Source organism: Daldinia childiae, assembly GCF_008694065.1.
Source record: "Daldinia childiae strain JS-1345 chromosome Unknown Scaffold4, whole genome shotgun sequence".
In the NCBI taxonomy this organism is placed as follows: Eukaryota; Fungi; Ascomycota; class Sordariomycetes; order Xylariales; family Hypoxylaceae; genus Daldinia; species Daldinia childiae.
In genome coordinates this window covers 630,608-654,572 of record NW_022984645.1, presented here as the reverse complement: position 1 = coordinate 654,572, position 23,965 = coordinate 630,608, and the positions used below count along the sequence as shown (strand labels likewise).

At 46.5% G+C, this 23,965-nt stretch overlaps 6 protein-coding genes across 8 annotated transcripts; 2 read left to right on the top strand and 4 right to left on the bottom strand.

Moving 5' to 3' along the window:
- Positions 1-1,059: 1,059 nt before the first annotated feature.
- On the bottom strand, positions 1,060-4,320 carry GL218_04491 (Protein NRDE2 like protein; the record flags this gene model as incomplete). The annotated part of the gene is made up of 2 exons (XM_033581103.1): positions 1,060-1,615; positions 1,676-4,320. The coding sequence occupies 2 exons, from the start codon at positions 4,318-4,320 to the stop codon at positions 1,060-1,062; spliced, it is 3,201 nt and encodes a 1,066-aa protein (XP_033435259.1).
- A 1,424-nt stretch (positions 4,321-5,744) lies between these two features.
- Positions 5,745-8,592, top strand: GL218_04490 (H(+)/Cl(-) exchange transporter 3; the record flags this gene model as incomplete). 2 transcript variants are annotated; one of them, XM_033581102.1, is made up of 4 exons in its annotated part: positions 5,745-5,967; positions 6,035-6,417; positions 6,508-8,472; positions 8,530-8,592. In XM_033581102.1, the coding sequence occupies 4 exons, from the start codon at positions 5,745-5,747 to the stop codon at positions 8,590-8,592; spliced, it is 2,634 nt and encodes an 877-aa protein (XP_033435260.1). The 2 variants fall into 2 exon arrangements, with proteins under 2 accessions (XP_033435260.1, XP_033435261.1); XM_033581101.1 differs by lacking the exon at positions 5,745-5,967 and having other exon boundaries at positions 6,121-6,417.
- Positions 8,593-9,691: 1,099 nt separating this feature from the next.
- On the bottom strand, positions 9,692-10,795 carry GL218_04489 (uncharacterized protein; the record flags this gene model as incomplete). Of its 2 annotated transcripts, XM_033581100.1 has the most annotated exons (3): positions 9,692-10,314; positions 10,368-10,401; positions 10,565-10,795. In XM_033581100.1, the coding sequence occupies 3 exons, from the start codon at positions 10,793-10,795 to the stop codon at positions 9,692-9,694; spliced, it is 888 nt and encodes a 295-aa protein (XP_033435747.1). The 2 variants fall into 2 exon arrangements, with proteins under 2 accessions (XP_033435747.1, XP_033435746.1); XM_033581099.1 differs by lacking the exon at positions 10,565-10,795 and having other exon boundaries at positions 9,692-10,312; positions 10,368-10,427.
- Positions 10,796-11,995: 1,200 nt separating this feature from the next.
- On the top strand, positions 11,996-13,326 carry GL218_04488 (glycosyltransferase family 25 protein; the record flags this gene model as incomplete). The annotated part of the gene is made up of 3 exons (XM_033581098.1): positions 11,996-12,193; positions 12,256-12,470; positions 12,534-13,326. 3 exons carry the CDS (start codon positions 11,996-11,998, stop codon positions 13,324-13,326), a joined length of 1,206 nt encoding a protein of 401 aa, XP_033435745.1.
- A 2,615-nt stretch (positions 13,327-15,941) lies between these two features.
- GL218_04487 (uncharacterized protein) lies at positions 15,942-17,051 on the bottom strand (the record flags this gene model as incomplete). Its single annotated transcript, XM_033581097.1, has 1 exon — positions 15,942-17,051. The coding sequence occupies one exon, from the start codon at positions 17,049-17,051 to the stop codon at positions 15,942-15,944; it is 1,110 nt and encodes a 369-aa protein (XP_033435740.1).
- A 2,389-nt stretch (positions 17,052-19,440) lies between these two features.
- On the bottom strand, positions 19,441-23,757 carry GL218_04486 (Nucleolar pre-ribosomal-associated protein 2; the record flags this gene model as incomplete). The annotated part of the gene is made up of 5 exons (XM_033581096.1): positions 19,441-20,240; positions 20,297-20,976; positions 21,035-21,135; positions 21,185-23,659; positions 23,734-23,757. The coding sequence occupies 5 exons, from the start codon at positions 23,755-23,757 to the stop codon at positions 19,441-19,443; spliced, it is 4,080 nt and encodes a 1,359-aa protein (XP_033435739.1).
- Positions 23,758-23,965: the final 208 nt, after the last annotated feature.

Genomic DNA, 23,965 nt, shown 5'->3' with positions numbered 1-23,965 from the left:
ACATACATACATACATACATACATCATCTATCTACCCAAAAATAAGGGAAACCGCCCCTATCCTACGAACGGGGGGGAAACATTTGAAACGAGGGTGTTCGTGATGCGACTCACAAGAGCGAGTGGCTTTCTCACACCTGCGCGCGCATGCCGTATGCTGTGCCCGGGGCGAGCCGTACACTTGGGATAGGTAGATCGTCTGGCTAGGCTGCTCTCGTCTCCTTTTAGCCCCCCCTGACGAGCAATATATGCGGTTGCTATGCGTGCTTTGCTTTACTTTCTACATACATACATACATACCTCATACATAGTACAAACCTAGTAAACTACCAATTCAGGCTATTTCTTTTCTGGGACGAGGCAGATTCCCTTGATTAGTCTATCTATCTATATGGCTGCTTCTTAAATACCAAATGCTACTGTAAAGATACAGTTTATTAATTACTCAATTGGTTTATAGTATTCCCAGAAGATATCATCGAGATCTCCCTGGGACCTTGGCGTTATTCTATCTAGGTATTATTATGCTACTGTGCCATGCATATGTAGGTAGGTATAGTTCCCTACTATCTGAGAGCAACCAACACTGGCTAGTATGTACCAAGGGCACCGCGAGCCATCTAGCTCGCTAGAAGCATCTGGACGCCGCTTGATTCTAGCCGCTATCGTGATACTTTGGTAGGCATTAGTGTTACTAAGACAATATTCCCCCTTTAATTAGATCTGGGATCAGGCTTCATTAGGACTGCAGTAGTTCGCTTTTACCTAGGTGTAACGTAAACGCGGAAACTTACGCAGGGTATCTCAAGGCTACGGAGATATGGTTTAGAAGTATGCGGTACGGGAGCACCGATATAGGTAAATGGTAGCTTATTAAATTTATAATAAACGACAATTTAGTAGTTAGTAAAATTAAGAAAAAAATGGTAAGTACCTTAGGTAGTTTGAGGATTATATGTCTTTCAGTTTAAGACTATTCAGTATTGATTTTAGAACGAGACGGCTCTCTATTAAGGAATATTACATTTGTACATATTAACTCCAAGGGTTTTGTACCTACTACCGTGTTGCCCTATCCTTCCCCTTATGCTCCCTCCGCCACCCCTCCACAAACTCCTCCATCTCAACGTGGACACGCAGCCTTTTCTCGCACATCGTATTATACACCGACCTAAGCTCAGAAGAATCCATGTCTCTAACCAGCGTGACGAACGCCTCCATGAACACCTCCTTCGACCAGGGACAGCACTGGAGTGCTCGATAGAATACGCTCTTAGCCTTGGCTCTCAGCTCCTTTCTGCCGTGACAGAACCTGATATACGATACCCAGAGGCCCGGATGGTTTCTGCACGCTTCACTTTCGAAGGCGTGCTCGAATGCTGCCCGCGTTGAGTGTATGTTGCCTGTGCGGGACTCATATCGAATGGCAAACACGCGACTACTAATACAGTCATGTGGCTTAACGAGAACGACTTTGTCGAGGATTGAACGCACCCTATCGTCGATACTAAGTCGCGCTTCTCTCCATGCGTAAAGGTTGAGGAAGATTGTGTTTTGGGGGAAGAAATTGATGTACTTCGTCAGCTGCTCGCGGAGGAACCCGGGTCTAAATGGCCTATTTAAGTGAGTATTAGTCGGTATGTAAGGGCTATGTACTTAGGTGTGATTTACTTACCCTTGACTAGCATGGTAGTAAAGTAAACGAGCGGCAAATTGGAGTAGTATCTCATGAGCTGAACTACTCCTAAGATCTCGAGATACTAACTCATCGGAACAGGTAGAGATACTAGATATTGCAGACCAAATATCCCCTTGGCTTCCGCTGGAGGCTTCCTTATTACTCTGCCCTGTTAAATATTCAAGTAGCGCTAGACCTTCAGCATATATGATAGCACTCTCGGCATCGCCTAACGACAACAAATAGTCTCGTTTCGATGATAGGGAATGTCTTGTCTTCAGTATCTGGGCTGTGGAAGCTGGTGGGCTTTCCGATATTGATCTCGTAGAGGGGGGATCATCTGACAAGATACATAATTGTAGTGTTGCTTTAGTCAGGTTGCCATCTTCAAGCTCCATCCATGCGGCAGCAATGTTCAAGGAGAACTTGCTATAAACTGAGATGGCTGGCAAGCCCATCGCAGCAGGAATTGTAATGCGAGCGATATCCTTGTTGCCTTTTGTCCATTCGAGTATGCAGTAACCTAAGTATAAGTCGACGTTTGTAGAATCTTCTTTCAGGAGTGCCTTTGCCGTTTTCTTTTCATGCCCGGGCTCATTTATAGATTCAAAGGCGAGATAGTATGGGCCCAGCTCACCTATGCCAAATTTACGAACGAGCTGCTTTAATGTAGTCGAAATCCACGTGTATTGATCCGCGGGAACGTCGCCTCGAATCTTCTTCATATTTTTAAACCAATTAGGTACCGGGAAGAGAACCTCTGGTGTGATTTCCATTCGCTCATAGTCATGTGAGAACTCTGGCGGCCTTTTATTCTGCCCCTCGGTATTTATAATCAGACTAGGCGAGCTCTCTATGGTGATTGGGTCCGCCGGGCTACGAGCGAGGAAACTATCCTGAAGCATATCCTGGACAATTTCGCTAGAAGAGAACGCTGGAGGTAGTTGGCAGAATATCAAAAACGCGTCTAACAATTGACACTGAAGACCAGGAATAGCCTCGTTCGGAAGATGTAAGAGTATATCCTGGATGTCTGCGTACATGACGACTCGGAATGGATCGTCCTCTGGTCCAACATCCATGGTACGAACGGGATTTGCCGCCACCCGAGCTTGGTGTTGCTCAAGGATTGACCAAGCTTTATAACCATCTCGGGTACTTGGAGATATGAATTCATCTAGAGCTTTAGCCTCGGGAAGTTCCAGTGTTTGCTCGCCTTCTTCGAAAGTTGCCCATCCCGAAGCTCCATCCTCTCCTATCCGTGGTACTTCGCTTTCCCAAAAATCCTTAAAGCCAAATGGTGGAGCAATAGATATTTTCTCGGATAAAGTGGGTGGGCGCGCAAACGTCAATTCTAAGGCGGCCTGCCATGCTGCTATACCAAGTTCCTTATACCCAGAATCTACGATGAAACGTGTAGCTCTTAAGAAGACATAAATCATTTGTTCGTACATTCGAAATTCGTTCGAACGGTCTTGTTCCATCAGGGCTTCCCTTGCTAACCGGTTCATACGATTGGCGTAGTGGCGTTGGATTTTGTCATATTGAAATGTCGATAATTTTGTCTGCTGGAAGTTTGTATACTCTCTCCACAATTCAAAACTAACTCCGTGTTTCCCCAGAGCCAATTCCCATTCTTTTGAAATGGTTATGCTATCCCATATCTTCGAACCTTCTTGCATGATTCTTAGCTGTAGTCTCTCTCGCTGCGAATCAGTGGCTGCATGAAAGTAGGCTTGCTCAAGTAAGGACAGTTTGATACTAGCAAAACTCTTAATCTCTGCTCCGGTAGAATGATGACTATCTTGTCCACTTATTCGCAGAAGAGTATCTTGGTGATTAACGAGCTCTAGCCAAGCATCGATGTCTTGCGGATGGTCACGGACCTTTCTAGACAGCTCAATCGTCTTTAGATTCGTGGGCTCATCCGCACCTCGGTCCCTCGAGCCTGTAGATGTCTCGCTGCCGTAATCCATATCACTATCGGAATGTTCATGGCTTTTGCTTTTGCCATGGATTGACCTATAGGCTTGTCCTTCGTCGCTCGATGAATCCGCCGGTTCAGACCTATCCCGCTTTCGCTTTCTTGATGTCTTCAAGGGTACAAAGTCCTCTGAGCCAGCCACAGTTTGGGACTGTTCTCGTCGAACTCTAATAGGTTGCGATTTAAAATGACCGCCCTTGGCTAGAAGGCTTTTCCTATCGCTACCGAGCAAGGAACCGCTTTCACGAAAGCCTAGCAGAAAGAATTCATCACGGCTACCGGTATGGTCAATCTTCATATAGCCATTGGCCCCTAAGATACGACCGAATCCAAAACGGCGGTAATTAGGGATATCACGGCGATCGTTACCGCTATATCTCCGAATCAAGGAGTCACCTCGCTTATCGTATACGAAAAAACTGTCTCTATCTTGCTCTGGCGAGGAAGGTCGCTGCGGGGGCTTATTATGACTGGCTTTCTCCGTGTGATGGGATATAACTCCCGGTGAATCATGGCGTTCGCGTCTTGAGATAGAAAGCGTACCGCGTTGTTTCAGTTCCTCAGGCTTGGCCTCATTTTGTGGTTGAGGCTTCTCAAGGTGAGGCTTAAACGAGGAAAACTTGGGTACGGTAGATGGTTTCTCCTGTTTCGATGACATGACGGAGAAGTATATCTTACGGTATAGTTACTCATTCTATTTGCACGTTTGATGCAATAGCGCAATATTCCGCTCTGTGCCCCCCACATGCAGACTACTAAAGAATGGTATGCTGTTGACCATTCAGAACGGATATGCTAGATGGATCTACCTTGGCTGCACCATGCAGCTCGTAAGATTTCGAGACTAGCTACTAGGTTATCCTTGGGACCGAATATCCTTGAGATTGAATATTTACCATACGTTAGATATTAAGTGAGTTAAGTGAGTACGGCATATTAGAGCTTATCAAGCACTACAACATCAAATCCCAATGGTACTACTAGAACCTCTCGGGTAGCCGTATTTAGTAGCAATAGTCGAGATGAGTAATATTCAAGATGGTTGAAAGTTTGGAAGTTGTTTGGATGAAGTTGAATGGTGGCTTCATGTTGTGGCTTATGGCTAATAGATGCATGCAGAAAAAACGGTTTGTGGATCTTGGTGATGTAATACCTCACCTAAGATACCTAAGCTTATTGGACCCTTTTGTTAGTTTGGAATTTAGGGGATTTCTTTAGCTGCTGTTTCACGCGGCTACAGCGGGCTAATTGTGCTAGGTATACGGAATAGTGGGATTGTTACACCATCGATTATAATCATTGGAACGTGCAGATATGATGAGATACCTAACTCCACGTGCTTTCTATTTCCCCAACGCGAGCGCGAACGAATAATTAATAAATGGAGAAGCTTTTTAAAGCTGCAAGACAGGCCCTTGTTTCTTGATCACACACCATCTCCGATCCACCCACCAACATCTCCATCTGACCTTTATTAGTAGCCGACCATTACAGTAGCTTCTAGATACTGCAGTCTTACTGGAAAGCGAACCTAGCTCTTCATTGGCTTATTCTTGGCGAATCTGCAGAAAGACAGAAATGCAAAAAGGACAGCGAGATTGTAGGACAATGAGGCGGAAAGTACGATGATTCTTACTCGGTAGGAGCGGAGGTTAGCTGCTGACGTTCTCTACACCCCTTACTATTAGGTAGGTAGGGTAGGTAGGTAGTGTATCCGTAACCGGGGTATGGGGGGACATACTACGCTATTAACAGTATCAACTATCGACTATCAATTAACTATCACACAATACAACTTCTAATTTAGAAATTACCTACACTCGAACTCGTCTAACTCACCTAGCTTCATCTAAACCCACCGTTCTTCTACCTACTCTGCTCATTATGAATTGTGCTTCATTCAAATGACCCTATAACCCTCCCCGCGTAATCCCTGCTAAATGCTTCACGCGCCTCATGTTGCTCAAGACGTAGTTCCCTAAGCTAGCTACTGCCCACCTCCGATATTCTGGATCACGTTATACTACGTTTTACCAGACTCTAACGCGCTCCTATTGCTTCGATACGCCATACTACCTAGGTATGAATACGCACGAAACCGTACCTCCCTCGCAGGATTCCTATGGGTCGGTTCCTACTTCTCCTACATACCACCGCCATCGTTCGAGAAGATCCAGGCCACCTTCGATATCCGAAGCCCCTGATGAAAATACCGCCCTCTTGCGGCCCTCACGCTCTCGCGTGCGCATCCACAGTCCCCTAGAGACCCCTAGAGGTTATCTATCAAGGGCCCATAGCTTTGCCGGTTTGTCTACTGAAGTATCCTCGTTGAAAGTCGTTGCGTACTGATGTAATCCTTCTCTTTGTATCAGCAACGCCTCACGGGGCACGATATCATAACCGACATGAATCATGGGGACAACGGTTAATACAAGCGCTTTCGGATCGGACCGATCCCATGTCCGAATCTAAGAGTTCTCTTCTTGCTGACGAACGTATCTGGTACGACCAATTTACCTCGACCGACTGGGTCCACGATAGTATCGCCGATGCCTACCGAGTTAAACAGTTGCGGAGCCGGAAAGGCTTTTGGGGTAGAATCGTTGTCTTATTTGATGGCGCCCAGGGTTGGATACTTAGTGCTGTTGTTGGCGTTCTAGTCGCGGTAGTTGCTTATTGTGTGGATGTGGCTGAGACAACCATCTTTGACTATAAGGATGGCTTCTGCGCGCGAGCCTGGTATTTAAGAGAAAAGGTACCGACTACTCAGCCCTATATATTGTTATTATTATGATGATGGCATATCGTTTAGCTGAATGTGCAGGGGAGCTGACAATGCGAACAGAGGTGTTGTCCCCATGGTCCGTGTACCGATTGGCGATCTTGGTCTGAGGTTCTCGGTGGCCATCCCTTCGGTGAAGTTTGGACTGAATTTGGAGTTTACATCATCGCCGTCCTTTTACTCGCGGTGCTCTCATGTCTCCTTACCCTAACGACCAAAACGGTGGTCCCTTCAGCTTACCGAATGTCAACACTAGATGAGAACTTGGCTGCCGATTATTCTCAGCAACCGGAAGATAACAACAACGATAACGATGAGAGCGGAAGTATTAGTCCCAGAGCGGTACGGCAAACGCAAGCCGACCCGCCACCACCCATGGTATACTATTCAGCAGCTGGCAGTGGTGTCGCCGAAGTTCGTGTCATTCTCAGCGGATTCGTTTTGCACGGGTTTCTTGGTTTCAAGACTCTCATCATTAAATCCGCGGGACTGATCTTGAGCGTCGCCTCTGGCTTAAGCTTGGGTAAAGAAGGCCCCTACGTTCATATTGCAACTTGTATTGGCAACATTTGCTGTCGGCTTTTCTCTAAGTACGATCATAACGACGGTAAGAGGCGCGAAGTATTATCTGCCGCAGCTGCGGCCGGTGTAGTTGTGGCGTTTGGAGCTCCTCTCGGTGGTGTGCTATTCGGTCTCGAGGAGGTTGCCTATTACTTCCCGGCTAAGACGCTTTTTCGCACATTCTTTTGCTGTATAATCGCAGCTCTGACCTTGAAGTTTCTCAACCCGTATGGTACTCACAAGATCGTCATGTTTGAGATCCGGTACAAAATCGATTGGGAGTGGTTTGAATTATTCGGCTTCATCTTAGTGGGAATACTAGGCGGCGCTATCGGTGCTCTTTTTATCAAGGCTTCGCGTCGTTGGGCTCTATCTTTCCGTAAGATTCCAGTCATCAAGAAATATCCACTGTTTGAAGTTGTACTGGTGGCGCTGGTGACAGGACTCATAGGATATTGGAACACCTTAACTAAGCTTCCGGTAGCGAAGCTCTTGCTAAACCTTGCTGCACCATGCCAAGACGATAGCAGGGATTCTGAGTTGGGGCTATGTCCGTCAAATATTGATGAGATACCTGGGATCATTCGAAATATTCTTGCCGCTTTTATCATCAAGACTTTTTTGACAACTATCACGTTTGGTATTAAGGTTCCTGCCGGTATCTATGTCCCTTCTATGGTTGTCGGTGGCCTCATGGGCCGGGTTGTTGGTCATCTTGTTCAATGGATAGTACTTCGGTTTCCACACTGGGGTATCTGGGGAACCTGTCCACTTCTTCAAGAGTCTACGTGTGTTCAGCCCGGCGTGTATGCACTCATTGCTGCGGGTTCAACAATGTGTGGTGTAACGAGACTATCCGTTACCCTCGCGGTCATCCTCTTCGAACTTACGGGAAGCTTGGACTACGTCCTGCCTTTCTCCTTGGCTATTCTCGTTGCTAAATGGACAGCGGATGCCCTGGAACCGCTCAGTATCTACGACCTCCTTACTAACATGAATGCTTATCCATATCTGGATAACAAGCATAAACCGGTCTTCACATCCGAGTTTGCTGATATAGTCCCCCGCGTTCGCCGAGAACGTGTCATTGACATAAGCGACTCGCCGTTAGTCCCGGCCACACAACTCCGTGGTCAACTCGAACTGCTTCATCGGGGCGGTGAGTTGGATGGAGGATTACCAATTGTTAGGGATGACGTCCTCGTCGGCCTGATCCCGGCCCCTGACTTGGAATATGCCTTGGATAGCCTCGAGGATGAGAGCTCCAGCTTCTGCCTCATGGCGAATATACCAAACGTCGACGAAGACGAGTCTCCGGAGCGGGATCCTACCGACTTCACCCCCTACATAGACCCAGCCCCCTTTGCTTTAGATATTAATTCCCCCATGGACTTGGTGTATGAATGCTTTGCGAAGCTCGGCTTACGATATATTTGCGCGTTGAGAAACGGATGCTATGCTGGAATGGTAAGTCTATACTCATTACATCACCAACTTGGTAATATTAAGTGCTAACGGACGCAGACTCACAAAAAGAGATTTGTGAAGTATATGCGCGAACTAGAGGAGAAAGAGCACAATCACTAAACTTCTTTTTCTTTCTTTCTTTCTTTCTTTCTTCTAATTTGGGGATTATAGTTTCTTGGGAGTAATAGGTATATATTGATTGTAGCGAGACTACTTGGGGCTCGGGTATATAGGGTGTGTTTTACGTTACCGCATTGTCATGGAATTATCACGGATAATCTTTTCCTTTCAGCATCGTTGCATGAGCCTAGCGTTTGGAATGAATGGCATCGTCTCATCTTCTGATAAAAAAATATTTTCTGATAATGACGAAGGTGCTTTGAACGTTCTTATGAACGGATACGTGAAGGCTGCTGTGTGACTATCGGGTCGGAAACTATACGAGATTTTTGTGTGATGCTGCCCTTGGAAGATAGGTATAAGCTGAAGTTCGGTTATAACTGGGTTTAGCTAATGGTAAGTTAAGGCTCTTGTAGAGTTGATGGTCCTGATATATTTATTATAATCTCTTTTATGATTCTTTGTTATGCCAAATACGCTATTTCGAAAGAACGTCGCTGTCTATCTATATGGCACTATTTATCTTAGCTACGCCCCTCGAGCCAGCCACGTTCAAAGCCGCATATATTTACCACCTTATCGTGACTTATACCTAAGAAATCTAACCTAATCTGTTAAACTCACTTTCCATGGCTGACGCAGATGTCACGTGTCACGTGTCACGAAACTATAAGGAAGGATGTGACAACAGTACAGATGTACATGTATGTAATCGTATATTGTACAACATCAATAAATCAATAAATTAAAAAAATCAACTTCGAACCGGGATATCATAAAGTCAAGTAAACGTCTTGAATACAAACCAAACATTGAAACCTGCCTTTCCAGCGAAAAAAAAAGATAAGATTCCTTAGTAACATTAAGGGTATATAAAAGGGGGTATTGTAGTATCTATAATATGTACATTCCATAGTATCCAAATCCGCCAATGCATCATCGCATCCAGTCCGCACCATCTAGGATTACATGTGTTTCCAAGCACCTCGGAAAAGGCCGCGTTTCGGTTTGAAACAAGAGTCTATTCTATCAAACAGCCCTTCGATCTTCATTTTCGTGTCGCTAATAAATTAACCAAACCAGTACGTGAATCAGGGATTTAGTGGCCTCCATCGAGTTCAGAGCGGCGTGTTCCGTCGAGTTCAACCCTCTCGGGTCTCTCGGGGTGGTAGTACTGAGGGGGATATCCGCCACTTTCCAGCTCCACGGGATACAATGGCGGTTTCTGCGCTGAAAGTTGCGTCACTTCTGGCATCTCTGGCAGATTGTCGTTATGATTAGGACCTGTAGCAGCAGCAGCGGCTGCAGGTGTTTGGTAGTTGTTACTATTCCTCCGCCTCCTCCACAAAAAGAAGCCGCCTGCTACGAGGGCGATAACTACAAGGGCGGCGCCGACACCGATACCAGCTGAAGCACCGGCACTTAAACTACTGTCGGCGTCTGCCGTTGTTGACACAGCAGGTAGTGAGGTGCTACTTTGGGTAGCACTGCTGGATGGCGGGCTAGTGCTAGATGAACTAGAGGCACTAGTCGACGATGAAGATGTGCTCGTACTAGCGGGGGCTCTTGTGATGTTAAAGTAACGCGAGGTGACAGAGAGCGGGTTCGGGTCATCCGATTGCAATGGTGACAGCCAAAGGAAAAACACGTCGAAATTCGATAAGTCGAACTCGAATGCTTGGACCGACCAGTCAAATTGAGTTACAGCACCAGACCGCGTCTCTGCTTAAGTCAGCTGTCACGTCTTGGAAAAGGGTTTATGATATTTTTCTTACGAAATATGCTTGGTCCAGCTGATGCAGAGCCACCCTATATCGATTGGAGTTAGCGATCATGCTTACAAGAGATTTATGGATTTATGAATTTAAGGAACGACTCAGAAAGAATTCGTCAATTAACTTAATAGGGAAGTTTACTGCCTCTAATATCGGCCGAGACAGGGAAGGAAAGCGGCCTTAACGTCATGACTTACATCTCGGCTCTGCTGCCATAGATCAATGGTGTAATTCGAATATGTGGTGGTATACTTGATAGTTTGGATCTCGCCGAGCGTCCATACTGGGTTCGTCGAATAATCGGTTGGCCCGTCGAGAGCATTAGGAGGGTTGAAGAACTTGCCGACCTTGAGCGATTCTTGTTGCGCTTTTACGGTCGAGGTAGCGAACACCGCTACGAAGGCGATGAGCGATGATGGCCTAAGCATCTTTCTGGAGCCAAGAGGGTTCGCGATGTTGACCCTCATAAGCCCATAACGTTTACGGTGTGGGATAAACAGAAGAAATTCCTATCCCAGAGATCAGGAAGAGACGAACGAAGATGGGAGTTACTTGGGAACGGAACGGAACGCCAACAAGCTTTTGTCAGCAAAAGGTCTAGGCTTGTGTGGGAGGGTATGCGGGTATGTATGGCACAATACAGTAATAGTACTACAGAATTCTGTAGGGCTTCGAGAACTTGGACCATGGTTCCCCATGTGCTAAAGCATGGGCTGCAGTAGAGAAGAAAAGTAATTTTGAAACGTGGAGCTGAATCCTGGCGGCTATGTTGTAAATACAACCAACACTGGTTCGCCTATACCAGGGGAGTCTAGGACTGTTCGGACTGGACCCATTACACGGCATTGGAACTTTTGCACAACTCGACCATTTTTTATTTTCTTTGCTTCTTCTTTCCACTTAACTAACCCTTTGAAGTTCTTCTATTTTATTAAAATGTATGAATTTGAATCGAGGTCGCGTTTAGTTGTATCATGACATATATATATATATTTCAGATAGTATATGTAATAATATTTTGGATATATCTGTAGGATGCAAGTAGCCACCATCGCATAGCAACAAATATAACAAAATAGCAAAACTTAGTATGTCAGCACTAAGGCAGCTAAGTCAATATATCGGTAGCGCATATGTCATAGGTAATACAGGTTTAGAATGTACATATTAATATGGTGGTTTCCACGCGAGTATAGATATCTACAAGTAGTTACGATCGTACCAGTGGATCCACAACTAGGCTACAAAGCAGTAAAGTAGTAAAGCACGAAGAATGCGCTAAACCCTTTCTAGTCTCGTTTGTTACCAACATTACCAACGTGCATAAAGAGAATGGCCAAGCAACTGCGAGCTGAGCGACTCGTCATTTTACAGGTCGCCCTATTCGTTGAATGATCGCCCCCCTGAGTTTATTTTAATTCTTTGCATGTATCTCAAGGTTACCTTAGAGGTAGGTACCGCCTAACATTAGACGTACCCTGCGTACCTAACGTAGCGTCGTACATACAGCAGCAGCATACAGTTTTTCGGGAAGCTGTAACTAATTTCACATTTAACTTTTTTTTTTTTTTTTTTTTTCATACATTAGGTACTGATTAAAGACATGGGATGCTAATCTACCGTTTCCAATGTCTTTCCTAATATCGTCGGCACGCCGACTTTCCTATCCCGTTCTTATCGCTGTAAGCGCCCTTTTGGTCGTTTCGATATACCTTCTCTCCACCAGAGGAGAGGGAGTACCATATCTCAACGCCGCCGGAAGGACAGCGACAACCCCACAGCTCGAGTTAGCGGATATCGACGATATTCGCAACAACACTCTTGGCGTTAGTTGAAGCCTATATATTTAATACTACTGCCTTCTTGCAAATCTAACATCATTGTGCAGTTCGAGAAGATATTCGTCATTGGTCTGCCGTCCCGCACAGATCGCCGCGATGGGATGATACTCCAGACTGCCCTCAGTAATCTCGAGTTCGAGTTTATAGACGGCGTCGATGGCAAAGATATACCTGACAAAGCCATCCCGAGCAGCCATGAACTTAAACGTTTAGATAATCCCACCTTGGGAGCCTGGCGGGCGCATATTAATGCGATTCAAGAGTTCGTGAATACTACCTATCTTCCAAGTTCGGGGACTCCCGCGTCTTACTGACCTCCCGTTAGAGTCGTTCGGAGAAACCTATCGTCGGCGTTAATTATGGAAGACGATGCCGACTGGGATGTTAGGATTAGAGAGCAGATGCACGACTTCGCCTTGTCGGCACATGCTTTGACGCAGCCTTTAACAGGGTCATCCAAGTTTACTGACCCAACGTTCCCCACAGCCGGGAACGGTCCCTCGGCCGTTCCGGACCTTACATTCGGCAAATTACCCGCTACGACGGCTCCCAAGAAATCCCCGTACGGTGATAATTGGGACGTGCTCTGGCTTGGTCACTGCGGAATGCACTTTCCATTCATGGACAAGAAAATCGTACCCAAGGGCCGGGTGGTGCGCCCCAACGACGTTACCGTCCCTCAGCATAAGCATCTATGGTCTATCTACGAGCCAAGTGACCTAAAACAACAGTATCCGAGCCACACAAGGGTTGTCCACCACGTGCAAGACGGCGTCTGCTCTCTGGCATACGCGGTTACGCAACAAGGGGCGCGGAAACTCCTATACGAGCTTGGGTTGAAAGATATGACCTCGGCGTTTGATATCGAGCTGAGGTGGTTCTGCGAGGGGACTGGGGAGCCTAATCGAGGTCACCATAACTGCTTAACTGTAGAACCATCACTGTTCCAGATCCATCTTCCAGCCGGTCCGAAAAAGAGCAACAGCGATATATCAGATCACGGCGAAGGTCTTCAGGAGAAAATGACCAAGGTGCTAAGATATAGCGTGCGGATGAATGCCGAGGCGTTGATGGATGGTCGATTAGACCAGCTCGTGGATCAGTGGCCAGATTCATGAGCCCGCCAAATTCCGTAATTGTAACTTACAGATCTCATCTAGCAAACTTTGAGATACGCTTCGTCGCGGCAAATGAATTAGAAAGGGGAAACCACGCATCGACTTCGGTCCCCCTTAAGGCTTCTAATACGATGTAATTAGGGTTCGCAACACGCCCACGCCTCCCGAAGCCGGTCTCTGGCCGTTACTATATGATGGCGACGACTCCTGAGAAACGGCAGTGCCTATAAGGTACTCCTGTACAAGTCATCCAGATACCTGGAAGAACCAAAAATCGGTTCTATGTTCTAGTCTTCTACCTCCGTCACTACGAAACTATTCAGGTCGCATTTATTGGCGAAGGCGTTAGGCAGGGACAGAGAAAAGGGCATCAGGGAACGTTTTATGTATACTTAGGTGGCGGCTTGATTAATTGTTGTCTGGAAAATACAGTGCTCCTACGAAGAGCTTTCTTCTTTCTATGCTTGCTATGTCTAACAGATACCTAATCTATTATTCTAGTCAAAGCTCCTTAACGCGAATTTCGGAGGCGGTTAAGAAAGACATGAAACAGCAATGACCCCTTTTAGTTTAATCTAACCCTAGCATTAAATATCTGTGGAAATGGCATAGTAGCCACATTCGAAATCAGCATAAGATCATTACCTATGGGAGGTGAGATAAATAATATGGATTAGTGACCGAGTCTAAATTATATTCATCAACTACCTAGGGATAATCCAAAGAAAGGAATCATAAGAACCATGTCATCAGATCTAATATCCAATATGCCACCCCACACCGAACAACTCGTCTCCGAGGGTGAAGTCTAGCTCGGCAGGCTACCAGTTGTCCCTACCATCAAGGCTTTCGGTTGGTATTGTGTCGTAGCCCGGTACTCCCTCAACCAGCCATACTATAATATATAGGCGCCTTCACCTCCGCGGGCTTAGCTTAGCTTGCGGCAAGTCTTCTGGCCCGCATGTTTCTTCGGTACCGTGCTATTAGCTGCTCTCGCGGTCAGCGTTCGTGGTTAGACAGCCAAGATTGGGTAATTTGGCATCGGGCTATGCTGAGATAAACGCTCGTAGCCGCAATCCAATCAGCTGCGGGACCCTGGAGGGTTAGATATAAAGCTTAGACGCAAATATTTTATATGCTAGCATAGGAGAGACTACGTCGGTCTTGTTCGCTATTGTTTTTAGCCCCCTTTGTAGTATCTTGCTCGGTACGGTGGTCTTGACCGGGGTGGATTCCTGGTTGGCTTTTACTATTGCTGCTATTACGACGACTTGGGTATTGACTACCTGTCTTACATCGTCTTAGGTACGTAACTTCAAAGCCTTCAGAGGCATTCCTACTCTCTTACCATAGTATTGATTGACAAGCATGTATGTGTAGAATATAAAGAAAGCCGTGAGCATACTAGGGGTTACTCGTTAATAGATTACGGGATTGCTCAAATGATTTATATAGTTATACCTAGGGTAAACATAGTAGAAGTCTTAAATCCTTATTATATTCATCGAATGTAGGCCATACCGTCATATAGAAAGTGCAAAGCCGGTAATACTTCGTCCCAACAAGGTCGTCAAAGCTCTATAGAAACATGTAACATCCATGATAGAATTTTCATAGACTATACGATGTCAGGAGCTTGATTATTTACCTACGATAACGCACAGCCTCGTCAAAAAAAGTATATGTACATATTTATAGGTAGGTATATATATCCAAGTGAGAAGGCATCGTAGCCTATATACAGACATCGCGTCATACCTATCAGAAGTCGAAGCCCGGCTTCGACAGGACTCCTCCGGAAAGCAGGGAGCTCCGTCATCTGGGTATCCACCCCATCCAACCATTAAGTCCGGGAGTCGTGTAGCTAGCTATATGACATCCACGCCCACAGCTCATACGCCATGGTCCCTTCGGCGGTGCCGCCTCTTGGTATACACTGCAAGTATCGTCCCTCGCGACACCTTTGCTAGACTCTGGGATATTTGGTATTCCTTGACCAAATTTTTTTTTCAAGACCAGTGTCTTATAAATATTGGATCAACGCAATGATAGACAACAAGTCTATGTCACCTCCACCGCGAAGCGAAGCGGGGAAGAGTGGCAAGTGCGTACTCCGCGTTATCCACCTACGACAAACAGAGACTTCGGCCCGATAGCCACGATCATCCCCCAGAAGTTCTAGTATTTGACCGCGAACCCAGCCGCTTCTGATATAGGGCGGGGTTTATGTACACTACGTTATTGTAGATATGAGGGAGTATTGTGTAAGGTCGATATTATATCTCCTTTAGAATTAAGAAGGGCATTCGTATGGGTGCATCGTCCTTCAAATATTATTAAAGCTACCCTTTCCAGGAAAGAGTTGAGATGATCGGGCATGAATGAACCCGAGAGTCAGCCCGGCGGCTCGCGGTCGCAGGAACTCCAACTCCTAGCTTCGTGGACGGGTTACGATTATACTATAAGAAAGGGGTTAGTTACTCCGTCCTTGGCCGGGTTCATGTGGAGAAAAGTGGATAGCGTAGTCTCTTAATTCTCTCAAGGCATATACGAGGTTTGTTACTTACCATTAGTTATAGTAGTAGAATACTACCATATCCCCTAGCAGGGTCATGTCATGTCTTATACATAAACCATCCGACTTCGGGCTGTATCGTATCATTTCCGGTGCCTCGACGCATCTGCGGTCTGCCACCCGCGTTGACCACCTCTTTGGACCGAAATGTTCGTATCGCCATCGACCCGGCTACCATCTCGGTCGGGATCTCGATACCGTCCTTTAGCAGCGTTACTGGCACTTTGCTGAACCCGCTCGGCATCTGGCTCCTCGTCAACCTGACCTCCTGTCCCGGTTTTGCCCCGTGCAGACATCTGCCGCTCTCGTCCCAGAAGCAGAACGATGTAATCCATCCCGAGTAAGTCGTAGTACCGCTACCATTAGGTACCTGTTCATTGCAGATGCCCTGCCAGAATCTCCTTGTTGTCTCACTCTCTGGGTCTCTGAAACTGGTAACAAACCCGTCTAAGATAGGCCTAAGTAGCCGAAGCCATCGGGACGGTTCCGAGCCTAAGGTCTCCAGCCGCTCAACTCGCTCCCGGATCTTGGTCCAATCGCTTTCCTCGCCAAGTAAGGTTACGGATGGTATTCCGCATCGCGTTCCCCAACTATATGTGAAATACTTCTGCATCGTGCCCATGAATATGATGCTGGCGACAGCCTGGTCTATCTTAGTCGTAGTCGTGAAAGCCGGCAGGACCCATTGTTGCAAGTGCTCGTCCCGCAGTCTTTCGCCCAATACTTTAGTCATTAAATACGCCAATTTACCATGGTCGGCATCGTCTAGATCGACGTCGATATGTAACTCCTGTTGGCCCTCGTAGGTGCAGAATCGCTTGCGCAGCTCCTCCGCGTGCCCATTAACGTAGGAACAAAACTGCGTTAGGATAGCGAACCAGACATCCTCCGGCCTTATCACCAGGCAATGATGCTCATTATACGCATCCACGCACGCATGAACAAATCCATTCTTAGTAGCGAAGACGTTATCCTTCCTCTCGAGCCCTGCAAACGAACTCTGTACCAACTGTCTGGCCCGCGGCGGGCTGGTGCGCGTGTCGTCGGTTAGTGTATAATGTAGCAAGATCTCGGGCGACGATGCGAGTCGGTATTTGTGACCTGCCCAGGATGTCGACCCATGATTTGACGGCCTGACTGTGACGGGCATATCAGGCAAAAAGGCTTAGCTACATCTGAAATTTACACGATTAAAAAAGAAAAACGAGGGAATAGAAGAGGGACAAAATTATCAATGCTGATATTAAAACAGCAAAAAATGACAAAAGTCCATTATGACCAAGAAAAAGGAGCAAATATACAGGCTGTTATACTGGGACTATTACCGAACCTCTAGTTTTTTTTTTCCTTAACGCCTCTATGGTTCTAGGGAAAAGTCTCCCAATTAGGCAGCCGGTGGGAAGTAATGTGCAATCAGGGACTGGATGTATGACTGGATGTATAATTGGCCCACATGCGATGTTCGGGTGACGCCAAGTACGGCCTAAGCCGTGTAGGGCGACCGAGATGTGATGTGGGCTACACTGTAAACGGCACGGATTTGCCGCGGCATTGCCCCGAAGCACCTCTCACGTCCACTCAAGCCACTCTCATCTAGTGGTGTTCTATGGTCGACATTCGAGACAACTTGAACACCGAGGCAACCCGGAGCGATTTTCTCACGTCCGGGGGACAAAGGGGGACCGGAGGGAGGAGACGAACGTAGAGCTCGGTAAAGCCATGTTTACGCATCTTACATTTTGATTTGTCCACCTCTCATTGCCGACTACTACCAACCTGACGATGGCTGGATGGGTCGACGAGGTGGTTCGTGAAGGGTAAGGGCGCAGTTAATAATACAGCCGATACTGGCGCAAAACCCAATACAATGTAAATAACTGGTTGGAGTGCCGGGCTGATATCATCTGCCAGACGCGGCCGACATAAATGAAGTGAGGAACTTGCCGATCTTATCCTCAAACCAGTAGGTCCCGCGAGCTTTCTCGCCATCAACCAAGGATCTCAGTATATGTCTGCAACGTTTCTTCAAACCTAGACTCGGTTGGGCTATCCACCACGTGTCGAGGTGACCCGCGAATGCTAGCTGCTATACTGCATTGGGAATATCAAGTTCATCAAGTTCTCTCTTCGGTAGACTCATCGCCGAGAAGAAGGTTCCGCTTTAGCGATGATATAGTAAAATCAATCTAAGTTTTCACGATCCAGGCCCGATACCATCTTTGCCACGCGCCGGCATTGTCTCTCTTGGCCCGTCCGGACAATATGAATCGGCCCGGCTCTTCTAGAAAGTCGAAGCTAGTACCTATAGTTCGGCCTATGCAAGCGAGTTTTCGGCGCGTCGCGAGACAGGTAGGCAGGTAAGTAGAAAGGAACTATAAATCACGAGACAGGGTCCTCCCCTGGACATCGCGCCCTTGGCGATCGCTCTAGTTCGCCATGGCCTCGGCGAGCTTTCCGGAGCTCTTCAGATTTCGCAATGAATTTTGAGCATTTAATCGAGGCAGGTAGCTTGACCCGAGTATAATTTAGTCCTTTGGATCAGCATTTAATTGGTCCCGAGCTGTCATCTCTAATAAACGCACTGGCTTACTTCGAAATTAGGCCATGGAGCTGGCTGCTGCTGCTGCTACTGCTACTACTGCTGCTGCTGCTGATGATGAACCATGTTATTCTTGTTCTTCTCCGCGGACTAAGCGACTGCTCGAGTACGAAGGAGAAAAAAACTCGGGATTTGACAAATGGAGATGTGTTCATCTTGACTAATTGAAATGCTAGTTTCGTTAATAGATTGGTCGACGTATGTAATTACGATGCGATGGCGGAGTGAGATGCCTGCAAGACAGAGCTATAAGGCTGGAATAATCGATCCACTAAGAGGCCGCCGGTCCGCTTCGGCTTGGTGCAGTAGTCCCGTTCCGGATCTCGGTGTGGACGTCTCCAGGTCAGCGGGTCCAATACTTTCATATCTACAGCATGTGCTTAGGTGCTTAAACAGGTACCTAACATACATACTTCCTACATACGCACGAGTTGTCCCTATGGCGCAATGATAAGCCGCATTGCACCAACATCATATCTCGGCGGAACTCTCATGCCTCATGGTTGATAACTAAACTATGACCAACGTTGCCAAGTGTACAGTCGTCCACAGAAATGACGTTACGTATTCCTAGGTTGTGATACGTATTACGACTAAAGAATTAGAAAATAGACCTTCGTTATAGCATCTCCGAGGATGTTGGTGTTGACCTCGTAGGAGTCCTGAGCTGAACTCCCCCCCAGGACTTTAAGATTATATGCTTATGCGGCGAGTGTTATGCCGCAGCGTTATAATAGCCATTCTTTTGATATGGCTGAATATGTTCAATAATATAGGTAAGCAGATTATTCTATGGTTGCGATGTGATTCCCCGATATCTTACTCCACTTGCGGGCACATCTCTTGGCTATTCGATTCTATATTCGGGCTGATGGTGTGAAGGGGGGTATCTATAGTAGCTGACCACACCAATTATATCCTAACGAGGGCGAGACTCGGTTTAGACACCAGTCCACTTCCCAAACTTTTTGTAATTCGCAAACATCTCCCTAAATATGGCGCGCCCGTTCGCATCTAGGGATTCATTCAGTACCCTCCTACATCCCTGTGGCGTGATGTCGAGGACTGAGTAGACGCCCGGCTCGAGAGCTTTTCTAATGTCTCGTGGCACGTTCACCTCAAGCTGCAGTTTGATATATAACTCTAGTATGGTGAACATGTCCTGCCCCGCTGTCCGTTTCGCAATGTCTGTTGCGGAATCTAATTCGTTCGATCGTGTGCGGGCCACCGATGCCGCGCTTGGCTCACATATAAGCATGAGGAGGCGAGTGAACCGTTCTGCGTGTCTCGACTGCAGGTGAGATTCAAGCCATGGTGGACAAGCCTGTGAGAATGTTGCATCTGCTTTATCGAGGCCAGGGTCGGCCAGTAAAGTAGCAAGGAGTGCTCGCAATGCGGCAAGCAGGATCGGGAAGTGCCCCGTCAAGCGAAGTCGGTGTCGTTTGAGTATAAGGGCCACTAATCGGTATAACTTATCGTAAATCTCTCCTGCTGCTTTATGGTCCTGTATTTTAGGGCCTGTCTGTGAACATACATGAACAACACTGCTTAGTGTTGTCTCGATATTGAACTGGGCCATAGAGTTAGCGTGCTTATCAAGAAGCAGCAATAAGATCTCAGACAACTGTTTGAAGTGTCGGAGAGATTCTGCCTTGCTTAGTAGAGAGGCAAGTCGCTCATGTACGACGCCAAGGTCAATAATATCTTGCGCCTCAGCACTAGATGATAAGGTAGCAGGTCCTAAAATGACGTTAGACATAGCTTTGTTTGAGAGTATTAATTGTAGGAAAACTCACCATGACGCAGCTCGATAAGCCTCTTAACAGCCAGGAGGGGCCCGATAGCGCCACCGGCCAGCTTCCCACTGCCGATTAATTCACCAAGCAGCCGATCCCTTACGGGCTGATCACGATTTTTCACAAAGGCATCGACCAAATCATATACGACATCCTCACCAACCGCTGTAGATGCTTGTCCTAACTGCGTAAATAAGCCTAACGAGTCGTATCGATCTGGGTGGTTTCTGAAGAGGAATGCTCGTAGCTTCCAGCCAATGTTGATTTTCTTAGACACGTATGATGTACTTATGCTTTCCAATTGGTGGATAGTCTTATCTGTGAGCTCAATCCGTCTCTCTTCGTAAGCATCGGCAGTACATGCCGCCCCGCTTAGTGTTATAGAAAGTGAGAGTATAGTAGACTCATCTTCCATAGCCAGGTCCGTTTGTTTGTTCTCGGACGCAAATCTGGTCAAGCTATTTTGTACCTGTCGTTCTAGTTTGCGTACGATTTCATCCACATTGATAGTTGAGATATATGACTTGTTGGAGGAGTTGTGCAGTGCGGAGACTATACTCTTCACCAGAAGTATTTGAGCAGCTGTGTGTTTCGATGCCTTTGGCTCAAGGCTCTTCACAAAGTTCGACGCCTCGGTCAAGTAGGCTAGAGAAGGCCCATCGGTATTAGTGACCATTTGCCTAGAGTGAAGTCAGTCTCGCGCGAGATATGAGTAGGTAGATATGCATTGCTGCTAACCGTAATGTCAGGTCGATGAGCTTCTCAATTAAAGCAACAACAGTTTTATCGTCTTGCCACATGTTAGAAGATATGTAAACAAGATCGTCAAATTCCATATCCTGATAAAATTGTCAGTATCAATGCTTCGGTTTAGGAGCAGCTACTTACTTCGTAAAATGTTGGTTGCTGCATTACTTTGACCAACAATCTAAGCACAGTAACTGCTAATAATGAATCCTGCGATGCATGATTGGCTATTTTCGATCTCCAATTTTTCCATGAAGACATAATGCGCTTTCGCCGCCCTTTAGTCAAGGCTTCGCGTGGGAAGTCCAAGAGAATCGAAAGCATCGAGAGGCCCCGCGGTTGCGTCCAGCCTGACTGGTTTTCTGTATCGTCAAGACCATCAAGTGGTTTTGATATGAGGGCATCAATTAACGCTTCATCATCTTCGCAATCGAAGTTATGCAGGAGGGGCTGTAGAGCGTCACTAAGTAGCATGTCCTTATCAACTATGAACTTCTGTTCAGTCTGCCAAAACATATCTATGATGAGATCTCTGAGGTCAGCGGCTTCTCTTTTCGGTATATCGGCAAGCCTTGGTAAGAATCTAAACACATAGTCCATGTAAGGCCGTGATACAGAGGAGTCGACGTTAGTTTTCATATCAGAGATGACTCTTTCAAGAAATGAACGCGTGAGTTTAGCAAGATCCGCGTAATGCTTGCCTCCCGGATAGTTAGCCAGCCATACATTGTAAGAATAGCCAAATGCTTCAAAAGTCTCAGGGTCAGATAGAAGACCCTTCCTTAGAATGCGCTTAAGGGCCGATTTTAACTCAACCCAAAGCCGATCAACCTCTTCTGACGTCTCCCAAGAAGCCATACGGCCAGCAATACGCCATCTTAATGACAAAATCGAAGACGGAATATCCTTGTAGTTCTTGCCTTCAAAAAGCGCGGAGAAAATCTTCGAATCAGCACTTGTCGTGAAATCCTCTTCGGTGATTCCCGCTGAGATCCCATCAAGGACGACTAAGAGTGCCCCGCTAGGAACATCTGAAGAAGTTAGGCGTTCTAAGATACGGATCAATTGTGTGCTAGTTAACGTGCTTTGCAAAATCTTAGCCAAATGTTGCCGAATTTCGGCATCAACCCATATTGATTGGCCCAATGAGTCGGTAGCACTCTCGCCGAGACATTCATGCCATTTCTGGATAAAGCCTGAGAAGTTTCGCGATTTTGCGAAGGCATCTTCTAAGGGAAGAATAACCTCCTTAACAACAGTTTCTCTTGTGATAAGATCATGGCTTGAAATAGAACTTATTCTGTTGAAAACGCCTTCAATTAGAGAATCGTCTGTGAGGAACACATCAGCATCACAGGCAAGAGCCTTTGAAATTAGTTTCCAGTCAGTTTCATCCGTTCCAAGCGCATGCTCTCGGCACACGGTCCGTAGAGCTGTGGTGTTTGGAACCGAGTTTGCCTGGATAGCTGTATCTAATAATTGAATGATGATTTGATTTCGAACTAAAGGTTCCAAAGGTTGGATAGCTTTGAGCAAGACCGTAAAGACGTTCTGAGCCCATAACGTGTGCTCAGTTTTCGATTTCGGATTACTCGAATCTCGAGGCGTCCTTGCTGCTACATCCCATGTAACAATGGCGGAGCCGCCTAAATTTCTCTTTGCCAGATCCAGAGCAGTCTCTATTACCTCAACATTTTCGTCTGTCGCGAACGTATGCCTTGCAGGGCGAACGAAGTATGCATTTAAGAACCGCTCAAGCTGTCGAATCCAGAGACTCCTAGCCCCATCGCTGGTCACTGTCACAGGCGCCACCCCAACAAGGCCACGTAGCCTTGTTAGAATAGAACATATAGGCACATATATATGTCTAGCAAACTCAAGGCTGTCATCTTTATTATGAACGCGGAGATTCCAGAGAGTAGTTATAATGCCGATCCATGATTCTTGATCTCCGGAAAGGCCATGTTCGAGAACGCCCAGTGAGCGATCGCAGGTCAGAAGTAGTCCTGCAGCGATATCTCTGGTTTCTTCATTAGATGAAGAGAAGAGCGATTTGATATGCTCGGCTCCAACTCTTCGTTCTGGAGTATTAGGTCCTCTGCGGCGAGCCCCCTGATCAAGGAGACTACCTAAAGCCCCAAATAGTTCGGCAGCTGACTTTATGCAACCTTGCGGAGTACGAAGTTCCTCGATATCGGATGGAAATCCGTCGTCTCTCTTCCTCTTTTTCGTTTTATCTGAGGCAGTTCCATTCGTTTGAGTTGACGATACAGGAGAAGGCTTTCGAGCCGTGGTGATGTCGTTTACGGTCTGGTGCAGGATAGAGACGAATCGAAGAGATGCGAGCGATCTTCCCAGTGTTTGCGTCGGGATCTTGGGAAATACATGGCTCAAAAGAGACCAAGTAAGAGGATACCGTCGGACCTGTTCAGCATCCTCGGTCTTGCCGCTCATATTCTTGAATAGCCATCGTAATATGTTTTCTTCAACACCATGGAATCTTGTACCCTTTGTAGCTGAAAGTAAAACCCAAAGTCTGCAGATTTTTTCGGATAGCGCAGTTGTTCCATCTTCATCGAGAGATCTTACAGCTTTGATTAGAGCAAGCCGGCGCGACTAGATATTATGTATTAGTTCCAATTGTGTTGCATTTATTGCGTAAAATCGCACAGCGTATGAATTCAGCTTACCCCTAAGTCGCTATCCACCTCCATCTTGTAATTGAACCACTACTAGCATTGCCAGGTGCTTAAATTTTATGTTATAAGCTGTTGCGACACTCAAGGTACGCAATAAGTTGAAAGCTTCTAACTTTTTTTTGTGGAACTCCCCGCGATCTCCAAAATATCACTAATTCTGCCGCTATTACTAACCTAAAAAGGAATTATATAAAGTCACCGCCTTCGGGTACCAGGGAACACA